Source organism: Rhinatrema bivittatum, chromosome 8 (assembly GCF_901001135.1).
Source record: "Rhinatrema bivittatum chromosome 8, aRhiBiv1.1, whole genome shotgun sequence".
Classification (NCBI taxonomy): domain Eukaryota; kingdom Metazoa; phylum Chordata; class Amphibia; order Gymnophiona; family Rhinatrematidae; genus Rhinatrema; species Rhinatrema bivittatum.
In genome coordinates this window covers 264,152,441-264,174,154 of record NC_042622.1, presented here as the reverse complement: position 1 = coordinate 264,174,154, position 21,714 = coordinate 264,152,441, and the positions used below count along the sequence as shown (strand labels likewise).

Genomic DNA, 21,714 nt, shown 5'->3' with positions numbered 1-21,714 from the left:
TTTGGGTGGCACCTTATAGCCTAACCGATTTATTGAAGCATGAGCTTTTGAGGACAGAGTCCACATCTGCAACTGATGAGGTGGCCACTGTCCTCGAAAGCTCATGCTTCAATAAACGGGTTAGTCTATAAGGTGCCACCTAACTCCTGTCATTTTTGGCTCTGTTCCTAACTCCAAAAGATTCTGCAATCAGTGCTCCTGCCTGAAATCTTTGGATTCCTAGTTTGTCCAACTTCTTGCTCTGCTCCACGTCTTTCGCTCCTCGTTCATATTGGGGGGGGGGGGGGGGCTACCACAGTTTATCATGCTTCACTGGCTGCCAGTTCTGCAGGGCTTATCCCAAAGGGAAGACGACTGGCATAGGTGGAAGACTTGCACCATCAGCAACCTGGATTTTGCACTCCTGACACTAGCCCGCTTATTTCCAGGGCAGCCTACAACCATCACATATTTCACCTGTAGTGCAGGAACTGCACTTCCTGGTTTATCTCTGCTTTAAAAGAGGCCAAGTAGTCTTTGCACCATTCAGAGCATCGCTGGCATAAGGCCAAATCCCTTACACAGTTGGAAGAATATTGACCATCATTAGAAGATATAAGAACATGACCAACAAGGCTAAGAAGGGTTACTACTCCTCAAAAATTCAGACAGCTGTAACGGCCCTCGTGAGCTTTTTCAAACCGAGAAACACTTTACTGCAAATGAGGAGAGATTGTGTTCTGCCCAGAACAATGACTCAGATCCAAAGTGCTGTGAGGAATTTGCTAAGTTCCTTGCTGCTAAAGGTTTTCAGCATATGTAGCAGATTCCCCATGCAAATTATTCCATCTAATCACCTGCCCGGGGGTGAGGTAATGAGGGTGGGATGTGTTTTCCTTGGCAAAAAATGAGGAAGTCATCCAAATCATTAATCTGAATGCTTCATCCTACCCTCTAAAATCATGGCCAGTTGTACTGCTTAAAGCTTTACATGGGGACATCCAGTGAATTCCTCACTAATCTTAAGATTCATCAAGCCACAATAAGGCTATAACGGGCGTTAAGCAGCATATATTGTTATGCTCAGGCTTGTGGACCCTTGGCCGACAAGAGGATGGTATACCTTTCAGAGGGTCCGTAGGGTCTCTTGTCGGGTGGCGAGGCAGAACAGGAGGCGGGACCAGCTGACCCTTGGCACGGGAGGCTGAGACGAATACGGAGGCAATGAAGAGACGAGATGAGGCGCTGAGTCTTCACCACTGGTGGTCTGCGGTCCCCCCGGGAGGAGCCCGTAGGGACCCGACCGCTGGGACTTAGGTGGACCTAGGGAGGTCAGAGCAATGGTGCAAAGGCCAACTGGAGCTTCGCCCTGGAAGCCCGCGGTCCCCCCAGGAGGAGCCCGTAGGGACCCGGGCCGCTGGGACTTAGGTGGGCCCTTGGAGACGGAGTCTTGAAGGAGTCCTAGGTCGAGTGCCAGAGGGTCGTCGCTCACCAGTCCAAAAGTCGTGCACCAGAGAATCACCGTAAGCCAATCCGAAGTCAGGAACCAGAGAATCACCGTAAGCCAATCCGAAGTCAGGAACCAGAGAATCACCAAGACGTAATAGGAGCAAGCAGCAGGAACTCACCGAGGCAAGCAGACTCAAACAACACTCGCAAGAGATGTTGCCAAGTCAAGGAATGAGCAGAGGAAGCCTCCCTATATACTTCCTCTACTCTGGATCATTGGACACAGGTGAGTCAAGTTAAAGGGACCAGGTCCCTTTAAATGCAAATGAGTTGATGGCGGCCATCTTGGATCCCATGGCGGCGGCCATCTTGAATCTCCCCGGTGCGGAGAGACGCCGCTGGGGGAAGCAGGACGGCTTCCCCTGCAACGGGCAGCACGGCCCGAGTTGGAGCCCTCCCCCGGGGCTCTCATGGCGCTGTGAGTCAGGTAGGGGGACGCGGTTGTGGGGTGCCACGGCCGCGAAGCACAACATATATCACACGATAAACACTGTATATCACGTGATATAGCCCTATCACAGTGATATCACATGATATTTGGGCCAGAAACTCAGCACCTATTACAATGAGCTGCTCTGCATGGCATTTGCATGCATGAATTTTGCAAATCCTTGCAAGACAGCTCATGCATACCTAATACTATATAAATAAGTAGCATGACTGACAGAAATTTGTCAGCCACGTTATTTTAACTACACCTTTTCCCCAAATGCTATTCTACCGCAAGAGCACCAAGACCCTAACGTGAATAAAAATGTTGTGTGGCACACCAGCCCCATGGAGCTCGTAGTGTAGACATGAAGAAGACTCATATGGCCAATAGAAGGGCTAGGGAAATAATGAAAGCCCCACCAGTCTATCTTCCAAATTTGAACAGAAAATGGTGAGAGGAGACAAAGACACACATGAACCCATCCTGTTGGACCAGCTCCCTCTATATACAAGTGTAGGTGACGAAAGAGGTTGTTTCCTAAAGCATAAGGATCACCATCTGCATTTTGAAACATGATTTAATCCTAGACTATGGTACAGCTGATGAAACTGATTTCATTTGTGATGTTTTCAGTATAGACTTGTTGTTGCTGTCAATATAATATTTATTGGTCTTTTTAGTTTTTGTGGTGATATTTCGTTTGGGTTGGGTTTTATGTATACTGTTTTAGTTTGTTATGTTTCATATATTACTCTGAATGTTTTTATTTTAACCCACTGGAACATTAGGACATGAGCGGGCTATAAATGTTATAAATAAATAAATAAGTTGGTCTGATGCAGGCAGCCGGCTCAATTAGGTATCTTGGCTGCCGTATGTGGCTGTAAAGCTTCTTCACTGCTGCTACTCCCAGTACTCCAAGTGAGTTACATCCAATGTTCAGTGTATGATCTCCCTATCTCAGTCAGCCTGGAGATAAGACAGAGGCTGAAAGGACTCAAGACAGGGAAAATGGGGAGGTGCTATGTATGTGTTGCACAAGCGGGTCCCGGCTATCTGTGCCCTGCAAGCTGCCAGTAATTACCACACTCCGGGGCTCATGCTGTAGCTAGGAAGAAGGACATGCACAATGACACACAGCAGCATAGGAAATGCATGTTCTCGGAAAGGAGCTCCTACATGTTTAAGAGCCGCTCTTGGTGTCTCTTGATGCTGCAAAGTGCTGAGAGGAGAGTCCAGGTGCTGGCCCGGATTGAGCATCAGATAGTGGTGACTTTTCTGTGGCACTTATGGTCATATCTGAAGGCTCCCTGGTTGGGAAACCCTGTGCTAGACAGTCCTTGCTGACTACTAAAGCAAGTATCCATCCGTCCAATTCTTAAAAAACCATCCTTGGACCCCTCCTTCACCCCCACCCCCCCATTCAAGCTAACTTCTATCCCATTTCATCTTTGGCTTTCCTTTCAAAAGCCATTGAAACAGTTGTGATGAGCCAGTTGAATGACTTTATAGAAGATCATGCAATTCTAGACCAACATCACTTTAAGTTCCGAAAACTATTTAGTTCTGAGATCATTCGTGTAGACATGATTAGACATGGGTTTGATAGCAATGCAAACTATGTTACGGTTCTTCTTGACCTCTCCACTGCCTTTGACAGTCTGAACCACCAAATCCCTCTTTCTTGTCTGGGGTGTCAGGCATTATATTAAGGTTGTTCTCTTCCTAACTGGTCGAATTCAGAAAGTCAAAATTGCCTCTTCTGTATCCTCCTGGTATATAGTAACCATTGGTGCCCCTCAAGGGTCATTTATGTGACCCCATTATATAAATTGCTTTCTAGCTTGAGATTTAATTACAAACTGTAGGCCGATGACATCCAGTTTTTTAATGCCAAAATTGTCCTTCTGGTCAGCAGGTGCTGAGTCTGTTTCCATCGGCCTGGTGCCTAATCATCTAGCACTTGACATTGACAAAACCGAGGTGATTATTTTAAGTACATTTCCCCCTAGCAATTCTCCTACTGCCTTTGTCTTTGCGGGCTGCAAGATTCCTTTTTCAGCAAAGATGAGTAATTTGGGTGTCATCCTGGAGGCTGATTTATCTATCTGTGCCCATATAAAGACTGTGGTGAAGGCTTCATTTTCTAAACTGTGCGTACGCCGTTGATAAAACCTCTGGTTAGCCCTTTCGTACAGTACTCTCGCCCCTTATTCTCACTGGGATGGATTATTATAATTGTTTTCATAGGACTGATGGGAAATGCTCCTCTCTGGTTATCTAAACTTGAAATAAGCAGCGTCTCAGTAGTAAATTGTTTCTAAATCTGTATTGTTGCTGATTTAATAATGCATGCTATTCAATGATATCTGGGATGGGACAGCTGATTCAATAATTTTTTTAAAGAAAAGAGAGCACACAACAGAAGTAGATTTTTTTTTCAGTAATGGATAAAATGACGCTATCTTCAAGCAGAAGGGTAAGGAGTGTGGCCCATTACAAGAGAGAGCTCTGAAGATTAAAGAGATCATTTTAAACTTGCAGACAAACTTCACCGGAAGCCAATAAAGGAGCGGACTGGGAGGGAACCGGGCAAAGGCCAACTGCCTCGCCGCGCGATTCTTTTAAAATCCCCCTCCCCTGCGCGCGGAAGCCACCTGCCTGCACGTGCGGACATTAGAATCCGGCGCACGCGTGCGCGGGAATCGCATTTCATAACGAGCGCGCGCCGACACGCGCATGATATAAAATAGCCGCGTCCGTGCGTGCGTGCCGGGAACCGCACGCACGCACGGACGCGCACGCGGACCTTTTAAAATCTTCCCCCTTGATTTCGTTCCAAAATCTCTAATCTCAGGTTCCCTTCGTAATTCTACTGACCTAGAATTTCCATAAAACAGGAGCATAAGAAAAATCCTGAATGCTGTGATCTCAACATCCTAGAAGGTGCATATTCCTTTATTACTTCCTTTAAAGCACAAGGCTGATTAACAAACAATTTATGAACTGTAACTAGCATTTTGAACTGACATCCTAATTGAATTGGTAGCCAATGCAGATTCTTCATCGCAGGAGTTATATAAGAACATAAGAACATGCCATACTGGGTCAGACCAAGGGTCCATCAAGCCCAGCATCCTGTTTCCAACAGAGGCCTATTCCCAACATAATCCGTGCTGCTGCATGTTGTAAAACCTGAAGAGCCTTTATATGAGGCAGGTAGACTTAAAAGTAGATGGACAGCATATTCTGAATCCTTTGGAGTTTTTTATTCTATTTTTTGGCAGGCCCACAAAAAGAGTTACTGTAGTCCAGCCTTGCCAGGTTCCTATGACCTGGATTGGCCACTGTTGGAAACAGGATGCTGGGCTTGATGGACCCTTGGTCTGACCCAGTATGGCATTTTCTTATGTTCTTATGTTCTTATTGCTCTTGTAAGAATCAAAGTTGAAGATGGCAAGGCCTGAAATGGCTTCCCTTGCAGGAGTGATGGAGGCCATTACTCTTATGGATTTTGGACATGGTTAGGATGGATATGGAAGGTAGAAAAAGGGGTGAGGGATCAGGTAAAAGATATGGGAGAGAGGTTGCTGGTGTTGGACTTCATATGGGACTTTATATATGCATCTACTCAAAATCTACCAGTCTCAACTAGGCAGACTGGATGGGCCATTTTGGTCTATCCGCCATCATTTAGTGTGTTCCTTATGCTTATCACATGATCCAGTAGGCCGTGTGGCACGTCCTAGCCAGAACCTTGCTATGCAGAAAAGTCCGTTTTCCATATTACCCCAGTCAAACCCAACTGACCCCCTAAACTGACATTTCCAGTACTTAAAAACAAGCATCACATTAGGTCTTTTACTCAGAATCAAGAAGGCATGCCCTCTTTACAGGCTACGGCAGGCTTCTATTTTGACTAACACATGAACTATCTACCAATGTTTTACTACATAAACCTTGGAGACCACAGGACCCCAGCACATTTGAAGAAGAGCTTGTGTGGCCCTGAAAGGCCCAGTACAACATTATCTATGGATGGTTCCTAAATTGCCCCAGTAAAGGGGCCTGGAAAGAAGCCAGTTTCCTCCAGAACTAATACAGCTACTTGAACCCTACAACTAAGAAGTTTTCAACTGTGGGCGCCGGGGCGCGCCAGCCCCTGGGGCAGGTTGCCCCCATTCTCCGGTACTCACCAGCGGACGCAGTCTGTGTGCCGGAGGTAGTGACGCTGGGTTTTCTGCTGAATGTGGTACAGGACCACCACGCAAGCGATGAAGTACACCACCTCCCCGGAGCCCAGCAGGTAGAGGTTACTGCGGCAGTCCCGGCCCCGGTACCCATAGCTGGGAGGGTGCACAAGAGTCAGGGAAAGCATTTCTGGGGGTTCAGGGACGCGAGCGGGGCCCTGGACGGACAGGCGACGCGAAGTGTCCAGGTCTCCCGGGGGGCATGCAGGTAGCAAGCAGCCTCCACCCCAGCCTGAGAGTCAGCACTAGTAAGAAGCTGTGAAGGCATGGCCAAAGGAATGAGGTAAAGAGGAAGCACGATGAGAAACAAGTCATCAAGCGGGTTCTCTAGTAACTCCTGAATGAGAGAACAATACTTTTGCAAACATCTGCCCAGAGCATCGGGGTGGGAAAATCTCAACACAAACTCTTGTAGCTCTTACGTGACAACTTGCCCAGGGACCAGCACAAGCAGGTATGTGGCATAACTGGAAAAGGAGAAAGGGAGAGAAGCAGAGAAAGGGGGTCAGCGAGAGGTAAAAGACGACAGAGAGACAAACTAGACATACTGACGGAACAGGATATGTTTTCAACCGCTTTGGGTCATTTTATGAGAGAGGCTGATTACTAATATTTATTTATTTCATTTATTAACATGTGATTACTCGCCTCTCATCACAAAACATCAAAGCAAAATGAAAAGAATCATAGCTAAAACACCCTACAGCAATCAAATACACAATCTGAATGTTTTGTTACGAGGTACAGAAGAGAGATACAGATAAAGGGGGACTGTACGCCGAGAGAGAAAAACGGGTGGGGGGGGGGGGGGGACATAGAGGAAACCAAGCTGTCGGATGATGCTTTCTCGTGCCACTGCAGGCAGAACAACGAAGGGAGGAGGGGGCAGTGAGGACCCTGGTCAGTGTAGTGCAAGGATACAGCCACCTACAACATTGGAGCAGGAGAGAAAGGGAAAAGCAGGCCTGTTTGGTGCCATGCAAGGATACACCCACTCCAGCTGCAGTTTTTCAGACGGAAGCTCCATTCGCAAATCCTCATAGTTCTGGATGTTGGACGGGATGTACATGGTGATCGGGCGGCCCCTCAGAAACATCTTAATGGATAATCCTTCTGTGAACGAGAAAGCAGGGATCACCCTCAGACCGTGCGCCGAACACTGCCCCCTCCCCTTGCCACGCTGCACGCCTGTCCATGTAGGGTCCCAGCACAGCAAATTCTAGGCGCAAACACAAAAAAAAACCCCTGCTTCTGTCCCAGCTCAAGCACCACCACTCTCTCCGCTTCCTTTCGGGCAGCGTCAGACATGGCAGCAGTTTGTGCCCGGGCTGCCTATGGTGCTTTGAGGGCACCCGTCCCGGCAGGACGAGACAGACATAAGAACATAAGAAAATGCCATACTGGGTCAGACCAAGGGTCCATCAAGCCCAGCATCCTGTTTCCAACAGAGGCCAAACCAGGCCACAAGAACCTGGCAAGTACCCAAAAACTAAGTCTATTCCATGTAACCATTGCTAATGGCAGTGGCTATTCTCTAAGTGAACTTAATAGCAGGTAATGGACTTCTCCTCCAAGAACTTATCCAATCCATTTTTAAACACAGCTATACTAACTGCACTAACCACATCCTCTGGCAACAAATTCCAGAGTTTAATTGTGCGTTGAGTAAAAAAGAACGGCCTTCGCACGCAGCATCCTTACCAAGGTTGTAGGCACCTCGCCGAGGAGCTGCTGATCCTAAAATAAAACAAACACAGTAGAAACGGGCATTATGAAATAGACTGCACTTATACAACAGATGTGTGCTATGTGCACACAACTCATCTTGCACACACACCTATGCACCAAAATAAACACCATTCTAATCCACTTCTGGATATCTCTACAGTGCACCACCAAAATACATGAAATCTTAGGAGTCTCACCTGGGCTGGTTACAAGGTCCTTCACTCGGCTGTAAGGACAGAGACAGATTTTAGAGAGAAAAGTATGAAACCTGCACATAATCACTGCTCAATGTTCCCTTACCACTACCACCTCTTCCCTCCTACTTCTAGCAGCACCAATAACAATAACTTTTTTTTAGAAGCAGATCAGTCAGCTGGTTCTCCCTTCCCTCTCTCCCTCCTCTTCGGCTTGCATCTGCTTCCCTCCAGGAGCCGCTCAGCGGCTGAATTTGTCTCCTGCTGCTCCAAGGAAAGACAAGGTAAGTTTTTCTTTATTTTTTCTTGGACACCTTCTTGGGCAGCAGAGACAACTGTGTGGACAGGCACCTGGAGGAGAGCAGTGCAGCCACTGAAAGGTTTTCTCCCTTCTCTGAGGACAAGCAGGATGGCAGTCCTCACACAAGGGTGACATCAGCCCACCCATCCATTGCTCCTACCATGTGACAAGGGCCGACCAATGGCACCAGTAGCCCCTGTCACATGGTAAGGGCAAAGAGCCACCGGCGCCATTTTGATTAGTGGCAGCCAACGGCCCGAGAGGGGGAGATCGCTCCCGGGACCCCCACTGGACCACCAGGTCCAGTGGGGGTCCCGGGAGCGATTTTTGGCAGTTTTGGGGGGGCTGGGGGTCGGGAGGGTGGGGAGGTTGTAGGTAATTTTTTTTTTTGTTCGGGGCAGCCGAAAAAAATCGACCCGAACTGCGGGAAAACGAAATTTCCCGCAGAGGGCCGATAACGAAGGCCGAACCGAAACGTTTGGCCGAAGCACATCTCTAGTGATGACTACAGCTGCACATGCTCAGTAGGGCATGTTTGAAAGTTCTAGATTCTTTGAGATCAAAGTTCCGTGCCGGGCTCCATCCGATGATGTCATCCATGTGTTGAGGACTAACATCCTGCTGTCCTAGGAGAACACCTGTTACAGGTAAGCAACTCTGCTTTCCCCAGTAATTATTTTCTCATGTTTCATTTGTTCCCTTCTTAGTTTCCCTTACCTTCCTCACAGGCCAATATAGTAAATGTTGCGGGAAAGCGGGCGAGCGCCCGCTCTCCTGTGCATGTGATTTAGTATTCAAATGAGGGCCTGCGGTAAAAAGAGGTGCTAGGGACACTAACGCGTCCGTAGCGCCTCTTTTTTGACAGGAGCGTCGGCTGTCAACGAGTTTGACAGCCGACGCTCAATTTTGCCAGGGTCGGTTCTCAAACCTGATGACAGCCACGGGTTCAGAAACCGGACGCCGGCATAATTGAGCGTCCGGTTTTCAACCCGCGAACCGCGGGCTGATTTAAATTTTTTTTTTTTTAAATTTTTAATTATTTTTTACTTTTGGGACCTCCGACTTAATATCGCCATGATATCAAGTCGGAGGGTGCACAGAAAAGCAGTTTTTACTGCTTTTCTGTGCACTTCCCCGGCGCCGGCAGAAATTAATGCCTACCTTTGGGTAGATGCTAATTTCTGAAAGTAAAATGTGCGGCTTGGCTGCATATTTTACTTACTGAATCGCGCGGGAATGACTAATAGGGCCATCAACATGCATTTGCATGTTGCTGGCGCTATTAGTTTCGAGGGGGTTGGCCGCAAGTTTTCGATGCGCTATTACCCCTTACTGAATAAGGGTTAAAGCTAGCGCGTCGAAAACGCGCGTCCAAACGAGGTTAACAGTGCGCTCCACCGGAGCGTACTATACTGTATCGGCCTGTAAGTTTTCACCATTGCAGCTTTCTACACCACCAAGCTTTTTCTAGACCCAAAACAGGTTTCTTTTCCTTCCTTCCAACCAGAGGATTTTGACTCTTTCCCTTCAGTCTAGGCGTGTTTGTGCAGCCATTTGGCTGGCGATCTGCCCTACCTTTCCTCCCCTAGCATCCAGGGCTTGAGCAGTCTCCCTCATAGCTTAATTAAAGCTCGTATAAGTTTTTCTTTTTCACCCATTTCACTCATATAAATAAGCTTGCAGAAAGCCAGGCAAGCTTTATCCTGTGCTCCGCTCGTCCTTTTGCACCTGCCCCTCCCCACCAAGCACCGCCTCTCTGCTCGATTCAAACACAGACCTTTATTTGCCACTCTGGCTGTAAGCCAAGCCAGGTTTCCTAGGTCCCTCCTTGTTCGTCCCTCACCACCACCCTCTGAAACTCAAAAATCATATAGGGCACTGAACCCTACCGTTTGTTCAGCACGATGCCACACAGGAACAAAAATGATGGTTTCTCTAGCACTCCAATACCGGAGTTATTGAGGATCACCGGGCATATCATACAGATCCCAGCAGCCTCAAGTCAGTAGCCCGGCCATGGCAAAAGCATACAGACAGCTGCTCTCTGCCCCCATAACATCCAGTATGCCACTATAGTACTGAGATATGCTACAAGAACCATAGCCATGGCTCCAGCCACCCTAAAGCCCATTAGGCCTTTCCCTAATACAGACAACACAACCATAGCAGACCTGGTGCACAAGGTCCACAGTAGTGCCTTGGTTGCCCCCATAAACACCTGCTCTACTGACAAATTTTGCCTGACTCCAGGAGGCACCAAGTACAGGATCACACCTGCAAATGCCACTTCGGTGATACCCCAGTACCACATCACTGCAGTCGCAGAGGGTATCCAGTTAGCATCTTCAACATGGGTGCCAGCTGCCCAAATAAGCTTTTCATCAGGGCGATGTACCAACTCTTCTCTAGGAGAGACACCAAGTGACCCACCCACCCTAAGTTGGCCCATGATCGCCACCACTGAGTGCTATGCCCTGGAAGGGAAGATAACCACCCCAGGAGAGACAGTGGGGTTCCCTCAACCTTGTGCCACTTTAGAGAGAAACATTGTCACGTCAGTAGCCCTGGGAGGGACAATCACGCTTCCTCTGAGCGCCATCTTACAAGAGAAACAGGTCAACTCAGCTGCCTCAAGAGGGCCTGCTACTCTCCCCCAACTAAATGTCATCTTGGGGGAGAATAAAAGCACCCCGACCTCAGTTTCCCCCTGAGTGGGGGGTGCCCTGACCACATTCACTCCACGAGAGATGATTATGAACATCGCCATGGGCTGAATGGCAATAACCCTTACTGCCTCAGGAGGGAATAACACCTCAACAGGTGCCATCCCATGTGGGGATAGACTGTTTACGACCACTTTGAGCATGGATCTGGCACCAAAGCAGATGCTCGCTCAGCCCATTACCTCCTCTCCCAAGAGCGGAACCCGCCCTAATGAAGCCACTGCCCAAGCAACCGCCCTAATGAAAGCATCAGATGCCGGCATTGTGAATGCAACCGGAGTCCTGCCTAGGAGGAGCTTCCAAAGAAGGAGGTAAAAGGCAAGAAAACCTGAAAATCCTCCTCAGTACCACCCCAGGGGAATGAGTCTCCCCTCCATGTATTGACCCAATACATCCTGTCCCAGCCTCGCCCAAACCAACTTATTGGTTGGTGGTGGCCGGTGGTATTTCAAACACAACTACTACACCTCCACCTATCAGGACCACCACCACCAGGTTCTAGTCTGGGAATAGGGGAAGACATGGGGTCCGCTGCCGCATGTCACCGGTTGAAGACCTGCAAGACTATGCCTCTGCCATGGTGGAGCTGGTATGGATGAGAAATGTCCTTGTCTGCAGCAAGTTGTAGAGCAAGGTGGTACTCTTCCTTTCAAATCTAGCTGCTACCCACCAAGGGCTGGAAAAGGGGCTGGTGGTGATGGAAGTTTATCACCCCATAGAACCTTTGGGTGGGCTGTGGACAAAGATAATCTTTTCCAACATCTTACCTTTCCTCCTTTCTGCTGCTCTGGCAGAGCACTTAAGCCTACTGGGAGAATTAAAATCGTCTTTTGCGGTGCTCCCGATGGGCCATATGGACCGCAATCTATGTCATATAGAGTCGTACAGGAGGGTGGGGCTGATCAGTTATCAAGAGGCCAAGAGGAAGCTGAGGGGTGGTTTGTCATCTCCCATGAGAGTTACCCCTACCGCATCTATTACAGAGTGGGAGAGGCGAGGTGCTACGTATGCAATGGAGTAGGGCACACTCGCAGGTGGTGCCCCCAGATTAAGAATAACATCAAGGCTGCTCTTACCACTCCATGCATCTTAAGCCACGACAACCCCTTTTGCACCTCAAAAACAAGCTTCAGTCCCCTCCAGGCACGGTCTAGAAGAAAGCGCTACTGCACAGACACCTGCGGATGAGGGAAAGGACTCTAGCCCCACCACCAACAGCCAGGAAACCCCTACCCCTGGAACAGCAACAGGTGCCCAGCAGCAGCAGTAAAAAAGAAAGAAGGCCGCCCCTACTGGCACTGCTGACATGGAGGTAATAGCCGATAACCTCTCCCCCTCTCATCCTGTTAACCACTCAACCAAAAAGCCAGAGTTTCAAACAGCAGACCCCATGAGCCAGGATGGGAAGGCCACGAAGCCTGAGAGGGAAAAACAAAAAGGCAAACTATCCAAAACCCCTGCTAAGGGCGAGAACCCTCCCCCTAATACAGAATCTCTCCTAATTGACAAACCTGGTGAAAACACTCCAATGGAGGTCTCCCTGGCTGCCGAAGCAATGTCACCACCCGGGAAACCTCGACTGCCCTGGGAAGTGAGGGGAGGGACCGGCAGGGGTTAGAAAACCAGAAAATGGGGAAATCCTTGGCAAAAGGCCCCTGATGGCAAGGAGCCCCACGGGTGAAAAAAAAGTCTCCTGCTCCCGATCCTTCCATCCCTAAGAAAGCCAACCTCGACAAGAGGCAGAGGTAGAGGGAGATAACTATGCCCAAAGTACTGAAAAGGAGTAGGAGACAACACCCACACCACACTAAGCAGGTAGTTGAGGAAGACGGCACTGATGACATTCCATGCTCATCCATGGGGATTGAGCACATTGAGTGGGGTGCCCCGCTGACCTCCAAGATGAGGAGACCAAGTGCCCTCAACTATAGATTTTGGGTTCCTCATGTCCCCACCGTGCCTTGATGGGACCACAACCCCCACCGTCCGAACCCTTGAGGGCTCCCTCTCCCCTCCACCTCTTTCCACCTCCAGCCGCAGAGCAAGCTCTTATTGCGGTGGCCAGGGAGGTGGAAGATACCCCCTCGGGGGCAATACCTGGTAAAGATAGAGAACCGGGTCTCACTCTGGGGTTTATCCCCAGAGTCCCTGGCCCTAGCAGAGAGAAGGGGAGTCCAGCTCAGCTGGAAGAGGAGAAGGGTAATATGGAGGCCAGGAAGATAATGCCTGACCCAGAGGTAGTTGCCCAGACCCTCCTTCAGAGTGATCCGACTGTCTCCAACATAACATCAGAGAAGCCACTGGTTGAACTGTTAACCCAGCCAGACCCGGGAGGGTGGCAAATGGAAAGTGGCTGTGGGCCACTAAGTGACAAATCTGAACCCATAGAAGGTAGGTCTTCCCAAGGCACTCCTGAGAGGGGGGGTTCTCAGCCATGGACACCTCATGAAGAGCCCCAGTCACTCCAGGCTCCTCCTCTCGTATTACCCTTTGCGACCTGGATCGTATTTTGTGGGAGCACATGAGGCAGAGCAATACAGTGGACAAAGCTCTTAAGAAGTAGCCCAACCTAGAGCAGCTAGTGCTACCACGAAAGCTATGTTGGACCACCTCAAAAAGAAAGGACTGCTGGTCCCAGGACATGAAGAGAGCCCAAAGGTTCTGTCTACAATTGGAGACTCTCTCTTGAGAGACCCCCAGCACTGCAGTAAATCAATCTGACAGAGGATGGCTCTGACTATTAGCACCTTGAACATCAATGGTTGCAGGGATAGTCTTCGCAGGAGCTGGGTACTCTCCTTTCTACGGAGGGGGTGTACTCTGTAAATCTCCTGCAGGAGACCCATTCCACTCCAGAGGGCAAAGCCAATTGGCTCCTGGAGTGGCGCAGCCGGGTGTTTTTCAGCCACTCTGGATGTGCCAGGGGAATGGTGACCCTGCTCGCTGAGTCCCTGTGGACCAACTTGCTGGGAATCCGATCTGTTGTGCCAGGCCAGATGCTACACTTGCGGACCTAGGCCGGAGGCTGCACGATCAATGTGATTAATGTGTATGCCCCAGACCAGGGACCCACCAAGTTGGTGTTCTTTTGCTGGCTTTTGACCCTATTGCAAAGCTTGGATGCAACGGAGGAGGTGGTGCTCATGGATAATTTTAATTGCACCCTTGAGAGCAGACCCGTGCTCGAGCAAGTGATCCACTTGGACCAAACCTATACAGTCCCAGGCCACTTTATCTTTAATAACATCTTTTTACTCTGGGGCCTGATTCATTTTTGTCAGAGGAAGCTCTGTCAGTGGCTTTTTTTGTGTTTTGACTAGGACAATGCCTTTGACAGAGTGGATCACTGGTATCTCATGAAGACCCTGCAGGTGTTCGGGTTTGGCCCCCAATTCGTGGGTCTTCTCCGCCTCCTATACTTATCCGCGGAGTGCTGGTGAAGGTTAACTGGTCCCTTACAGTGCCCCTAACAGTTGAGAGGAGTACGTCACAGCTGTCACTTGTCCTGGCAACTGTACGTGCTTGCCATTGAACCCTTCCTGTGTCTCTTGTGCAGGAAGCTCATGTGACTGACACTGCAGGAACCCGGACTTAGTGTCACCTTATCCATGAATTCTGATGACATGCTCCTCATAGTTCAGGATCCACTTGCTCTGGAGAGGGTGCAAGCCTGCCAGCAGGTTTATTCATCTGCATCCTCAGCCAAGATCAACTGGATCAAATGCTCAGAGCTTTTGATGGGACCACAGCATATGGATGCACTCCTGAGTGAGTTTAGTAATCTTTCCTGAAGCCAGGAGACCTTGAAATATCTGGACGTCTACCTCTCCGCAGAGGAGACCATGGCCTCAGTCAACTGGAAAGAGTTAGAAGAGAAGGTAGATATTTGCCTGAGGTCATGAGTGAGGCTGTTACTGCTGGTGTCTTACCACAGGAGAGTCTTGTAGGTGAATCAGCTGGTATACAGCATGCTGTGGCACCGGCTGACCACCCTGAGCCCTCCCACAGAAGTTTTCACCAAGACCCGGAGGAAGCTGCTGGACTTCTTCTGGGCCAGCAAGAAGCACTGAGTCTCTGAGGGCGCCCTGGCCCTTCCTTTAGAAGATGGTGGATAGGGTCTCGTATGCCTGAAAAATCAGGGTCACACCTTCTGTCTACAGACCCTGTCGAGATTTATGTATGCGGACCCCCTCCCCTGTGGGGACCCCTGTCCATTTGCATACAGTGCAGATGGCAGCTCTTTACCCAAACAAGAGGATATGCTTGCAATCTCTAGATGCTGCCGCCTTTCTGTTGAGATCTTTTTAAGACTTGGACGCACTTCAGCGGCTGTACTGCTCAATATCCCCAGCTATATTAAAGTTACCCGGAAAGTATATCCAGCAAACTTTTGGATAGCCCTTCGGCGCGACCAGAGTTAGCTGCATAAGTTAAGCGGCTAACTCCGCCTGGAAACGCCTCCGGCCCACCCCTGGAATGTCCCAGAATTCTGCGGCTAAATTCTAGCCATAGCAGCTAGAAATTAGCAACATACGGCTTTGAATATAGACAGATAGCCATTTAGATGAACAACTTTTCAGTTATCCGTCTAAATGATTTTTTAATATCAACCTCCTAGGTTTCTAAGAAATACAATCCTTGATGATGAGCTAAAGGACACCAGTAGGTTTTTCCTATTTTAGCTCTTTCTTTATGCTTCATGAAAGCAATGAAACTGAATGAGCAGACCTATCTTTCAACTTTTATTTAAAACCCCCCCCCTTCTTTTACCTTTACTGATCCCCTTCCTTTTACAGTCAGTTAAATTTTTTTTTCATATACCTCGCAAGAGCCAAATGTATCCATTAATACCTTTGGATAATTAGTTTTACACAGTTGGACACGTTTCCCTTCCATTCTTGAGTGGACCCCACTGGATGTGGGGCCATGGTCATACCCACCCTTTCCTTTTTTCCTACTAGGATGGGACACCATGGGCAACCTACCCCATCATCCAACAATTAAAATAGGAGAAGTGCAGGCTGTGGAAGAGCTTTAGGAATTGGTGGAGGAGCTGTAGGGATTGGTAGAAGAGTACTGGCTGTGGAAGAGCTGTAGGGATTTGTGGAGAAGTGAAAGCTGTGGAAGAGCTGCAGGGATTGGTGGAGAAGTGCAGGCTGTGGAAGAGCTGTAGGGATTGGTGGAGAAGTGCAGGCTGTGAAAGAGTTATAAGGATTGGTGAAAGAGCTGTAGAGATTGGTGGAGGAGCTGTAGGGATTGATAGAGGGCTGATTGTGGAAGATCTGTTGGGGGTTGGTGAAGAAGTGTAGGCTTTGGAAGAGCTGTAGGGATCAGTGGAGCATTGCTGGCTGTGGAAGAGCTGTAGGGATTGGTAGAGGAGCGTTGATGGCTGTGGAGGAGCTGTAGGGATTGGTGGAGAAGTGCGGGCTGGGGAAGAGCTGTAGGGATTGGTGGAGAAGTGCAGGCTGAGGAAGAGCTGTAGGGATTGGTGGAGAAGTGCAAGCTGTGGAAGAGCTGTAGGAATTGGTGGAGAAGTGCAGGCTGAGGAAGAGCTGTAGGAATTGGTGGCGAAGCTGTAGGGATTGGTAGAGGAACGCTGACTGTAGAAGAGCTGTAGAAATTAGTGGAAGTGTACAGGTTGTGGGGAGCTCCTGAAAAATCTGGCGGAGTGCCCACTCTTCCAGCTTCAAACCTTTGTGGGCTCATACTTTTCCAAGCTGCTGGAGCGTATCAGGAGGTTGGCAGTGGATGCAGCTTTCTTCGATAGTCTCAGCTTGTTTTTTTCTAAACCATCTTTTACCAGTTTGTCCGAGGAGCTGTTTCGGCGGAACCTGAAAATGAATTAGAAACATTACTATGCACAGAAGAACAGACAGAATAACAAAGAAAGACAGAGTGCACAACCCATCACCAAATGACTGGGACACAATCAAAGCTAGGATGTTAGCATTTTAGAGGAGGTAGTTCAGGGCAGCGCTTCTCAAGCAGTGTGTCACAACACATAACTGTGTCGCAAAGCACAAAATAGTGTGTCGCCACGTCCACTGCCAGAATACCAAGCTCCCTCGTCTCCTGCTGATGCGGGAAATCTTTCCTTCTCCTCCTCTGCTCCAGCGGAACGCAGAGATTTCCTCCTCCTCCCGGGCTGTCAGCATTTTCAAGCCTGGGCGGAACGCTAACAGCGGAGCCGATTGCAGCACTAAGCAGCCAACTAGAAAGAACATGTGGTGTGTGTGTGTGTGGGGGGGGGCCCACATGGGCGGTTTGACCTTATTGGCACAGCCCGGAAGAATAAATGAGGCGGGCCTGCGTGGGAACAAGAGAAGGAGCAGTGCGAGCTAAATTTGAAGAGGCACAGCGTCAGCCCCCACAGTCCCAAGAAAGAGAATGCGGCCTGTTGGCCACAGGGCCCGGAGGAGGATAGGCTGACACTTCAAGCTGCTGCTGTTACTTGTGCTTCTGGGAAGAGAGGCCGCATGTGTATGTGTGCCTGTTTGAGACAGAACATGTGAAAGTGAGAGACAGCCTGGGTGGGTGTGCCTGTGTGAGACTGGCATGTGAGAACATAAGAACATGCCATACTGGGTCAGACCAAGGGTCCATCAAGCCCAGCATCCTGTGGCCAATCCAGGCTATAAGAACCTGGCAAATACCCAAAAACTAAGTCTATCCCATGCTACTGATGCTAGTAATAGCAGTGGCTATTTTCTAAGTCAACTTGATTAATAGCAAATAATGGATTTCTCCTCCAAGAACTTATCCAAACCTGTGAGAAACAGCCTGAATGTATGTACCTGTGTGAGACTGAGCATGTGAGAGTGAGAGACAGCCTATGTGTGTGTTCCTGTGTGAGATTGTGCATGTGAGAATAAGAGACAGCGTGTGTGTGTGTGTGTGTGTGTGTGTATGTCTGTGTGAGACTGAGTATGGGAGAGTAATAAACTGCTTGTGTGTGTGCCTGTGGGAGACTCAGTACATGAGAATGAGAGGCAGCCTGTGTGTGATTCTGTGAGACTGAGCATGTGAAATAAGAAACAGCCTGTGTGTGTATGTGTGAGATTGAGCATGGGATAGTAAGAAACTGCTTGTGTGTGTGCCTCTATGAGCACATAAGTGAGAGACAGCCTGTATGAGACTGAGCAAGTGAGAGTGAAACACTGAGGGTGTGTGTGCCTGTGTGAGACTGAGCATGTGAGTGAGAGACAGACTATGTGTGCCTGTGTGAGACTCAGCACATGAATAGGAGACAGCCTGTGTGAGACTGAGCATATGAGAGTGAAAGAGAGCCTGTGGGTATGTTTTCCTGTATGAAGCTGAGCATGTGAGTGAGAGACAGCCAGTGTGTTTGTGTGGGTTTTCCTGTGTGAGACTGAGCACATGAGAGTAAGATAGCCTGTGTGTGTGCCTGTGTGAGACTGAGCTTGTGAGAGTAAGAGACTGCATGTGGGTATGTTTGCCTGTGTGAGACTGAGCATGTGAGAGACAGCCTGTGTGTGTGTATCCCTGTGTGAGACTGTGCATGTGAAAGTGAGAGACAGCCTGCGTGTTGGTATGCCTATGTGAGAGTGAGAGATAGCTTGTGTGTGTGTCTGTGTGAGCCTGAACATGTGAGAGTACAAGACTCCCTATGGGTAGATATAGTATACTTGGATTTTCAGAAGGTGTTTGACAAAGTTCCTCATGAGAGGCTTCTAGGAAAAGTAAAAAGTCATGGGATAGGTGGCGATGTTCTTTCATGGATTGCAAACTGGCTAAAAGACAGGAAACAGAGAGTAGGATTAAATGGGCAATTTTCTCAGTGGAAGGGAGTGGACAGTGGAATGCCTCAGGGATCTGTATTGGGACCCTTACTTTTCAATATATTTATAAATGATCTGGAAAGAAATACGACAAGTGAGATAATCAAATTTGCAGATGACACAAAATTGTTCAGAGTAGTTAAATCACAAGCAGATTGTGATAAATTGCAGGAAGACCTTGTGAGACTGGAAAATTGGGCATCCAAATGGCAGATGAAATTTAATGTGGATAAGTGCAAGGTGATGCATATAGGGAAAAATAACCCATGCTATAATTATACAATGTTGGGTTCAGTATTAGGTGCTACAACCCAAGAAAGAGATCTAGGTGTCATAGTGGATATCACATTGAAATCGTTGGTACAGTGTGCTGCGGCAGTCAAAAAAGCAAACAGAATGTTGGGAATTATTAGAAAGGGAATGGTGAATAAAACGGAAAATGTCATAATGCCTCTGTATCGCTCCATGATGAGACCGCACCTTGAATACTGTGTACAATTCTGGTCGCCGCATCTCAAAAAAGATATAATTGTGATGGAGAAGGTACAGAGAAGGGCTACCAAAATGATAAGGGGAATGGAACAACTCCCCTATGAGGAAAGACTAAAGAGGTTAGGACTTTTCAGCTTGGAGAAGAGACGGCTGAGGGGGGATATGATAGAGGTGTTTAAAATCATGAGAGGTCTAGAACGGGTAGATGTGAATCGGTTATTTACTCTTTCGGATAGTAGAAAGACTAGGGGGCACTCCATGAAGTTAGCATGGGGCACATTTAAAACTAATCGGAGAAAGTTCTTTTTTACTCAGCGCACAGTTAAGCTCTGGAATTTGTTGCCGGAGGATGTGGTTGGTGCAGTTAGTATAGCTGTGTTTAAAAAAGGATTGGATGGGTTCTTGGAGGAGAAGTCCATTACCTGCTATTAAATTCACTTAGAGAATAGCCACTGCCATTAGCAATGGTTACATGGAATAGACTTAGTTTTTGGGTACTTGCCAGGTTCTTATGGCCTGGATTGGCCACTGTTGGAAACAGGATGCTGGGCTTGATGGACCCTTGGTCTGACCCAGTATGGCATTTTCTTATGTTCTTATGTATGTTTGCCTGTGTGAGGCTGAGCACATGAGTGAGAGACAGCAAGTGTATTTGTGTGCCTGTGTGAGACTGAGCATGCAAGAGTGGAAGCCTGTGGGTATGATTGTCTGAGGCTGAGCATGTGAGTGAGAGACAGCTTGTGTGTGTGTATCTCTGTGAGACTGAGCACATGAGAGTGAGAGCCTGTGTGTGACTGTGTGAGATTGAGTACATGAGAGTGAGAGACAGCCTGTGTGTGTGGGAGCCTGTGGCGACTGAGCACATGAGAGAAAGAAAGCCTCTGTGTGTTTGCTGGATGAGCTTGAGCACATGAGAGTGAGAGACAGCCTGTGCATGCGTGCCTGTGTGAGGCTGAGCATGTGAAAGTGAGAGACAGCCTGTGTGTTTATGTGTGTGTGTGTGTGCAAGACTGAGCAAGAGCGAGTGAGACAGCCTGTGTGTTTGTGTGAGACTGAGCATGTGAGAGTGAGGGAGACAGTATGTGCATGTATGAGAGAGAGGAGAAAATTTGAGCAACACCATCTCCCCTCCTCTTGCTAATCCAAGACAATCTCAGGGCACCATGAAATCAAAAATTCCCAGATATGGAGAGCAGGGTATTGTCTGTTGTGTTTTATTGGTGTTTGGAACATTTTTATGAGTTTTTAATTGTTGGATGTTATTCTGTTCAGCTAATAGGAAATATGTATTTTTTACTAGTATAATTTTATTACTATTGATTTAATATTTTTTTAGCCTGTTTAGCTTTTCTTCATATGGGAGCAGTTGCATCCCATTTATCATATTTCTTGCCCTTCTCTGTATTCTTTCTAGTTCCACTATGTCTTTTTTGATATGGGGCAACCGGATGTTACGCGTGCCGTCCGTGGCAGGCCTGCGGCCGAGTTCCAGCACCTTACCCAGTCCAGAGTAGGACTACGCCACCTACTGTCTGCTGTCTCTGGGCTGAACCAACCTCTCTTGCTAATTAACCTCGAGGCCCACCTAAGTCCTGCCGGCCCCGGCACCCAAAGGCTCAACCCGTGGGGAAAGAGGGCTGGTATAGGTGAAGCTCCAGCAGCCTCTGCCTATCAGCCCACTCCACCTGCCGACGGTGGGGACCCATAGGTCCTCACCTACGGGTTGCGTCAACCCCACCTCAGCCCAAGGGTCCACCTCCGACGCAACACCGGAACTGCACACAGTACACAAGATGCACCATGGATCAACACAGAGGCATATGATATTCTCGGCTGTATTCTCCAAATAACTCTTAACATTCTGTTTGCTTTTTGACTGCCAGCGCACGCTGAGCTGAGGATTTCAAAGTATTGTCCACAAGGACTCTAAGGTCCTTTTCCTGGGTGGTGATTTCTAATACGGAACTCAGAATTATGCACCTGTAGTTGAGATTATTTTTCACTACGTGCACTTGTCCACATTAAATTTCAGCTGCCATTTACGTGTCCCATCTCCTAGTCTTGCAAGGTCCTTCTGCAGTTCCTCACAACCTGCTGCTGTTTCAATAACTTTAATTTTCCGGCACCTGAGTCCACAAAGGGTCAGCAAAATGGCACCAAACCCTATCATCTTAACCATCTTGGTGCCGTGACACGGAAAGGATCAGAAGGCGGTGACATCGGGACTAGCTGTAAGTAACAGGGAAGCCAAGGGGAACAGGATTGAATGAGGTAAAGAGAACTATCTGGCAGGCTCTGAGTACAAA

General features: G+C 48.4%; 1 protein-coding gene across 3 annotated transcripts in view; it reads right to left on the bottom strand.

Moving 5' to 3' along the window:
• EML3 (EMAP like 3) overlaps positions 1-21,714 on the bottom strand; it is a 192,620-nt gene that overhangs the window by 63,479 nt on the left and 107,427 nt on the right. For all 3 annotated transcript variants that reach the window (XM_029614870.1, XM_029614868.1, XM_029614869.1), the window contains exons 5-9: positions 16,826-16,948; positions 8,097-8,125; positions 7,873-7,908; positions 7,161-7,284; positions 6,118-6,267 (exon numbers count right to left, since the gene is read on the bottom strand). In XM_029614870.1, coding sequence (XP_029470730.1) covers positions 6,118-6,267; positions 7,161-7,284; positions 7,873-7,908; positions 8,097-8,125; positions 16,826-16,948 — 462 coding nt within the window. The remainder of the gene's footprint in view (positions 1-6,117; positions 6,268-7,160; positions 7,285-7,872; positions 7,909-8,096; positions 8,126-16,825; positions 16,949-21,714) is intronic.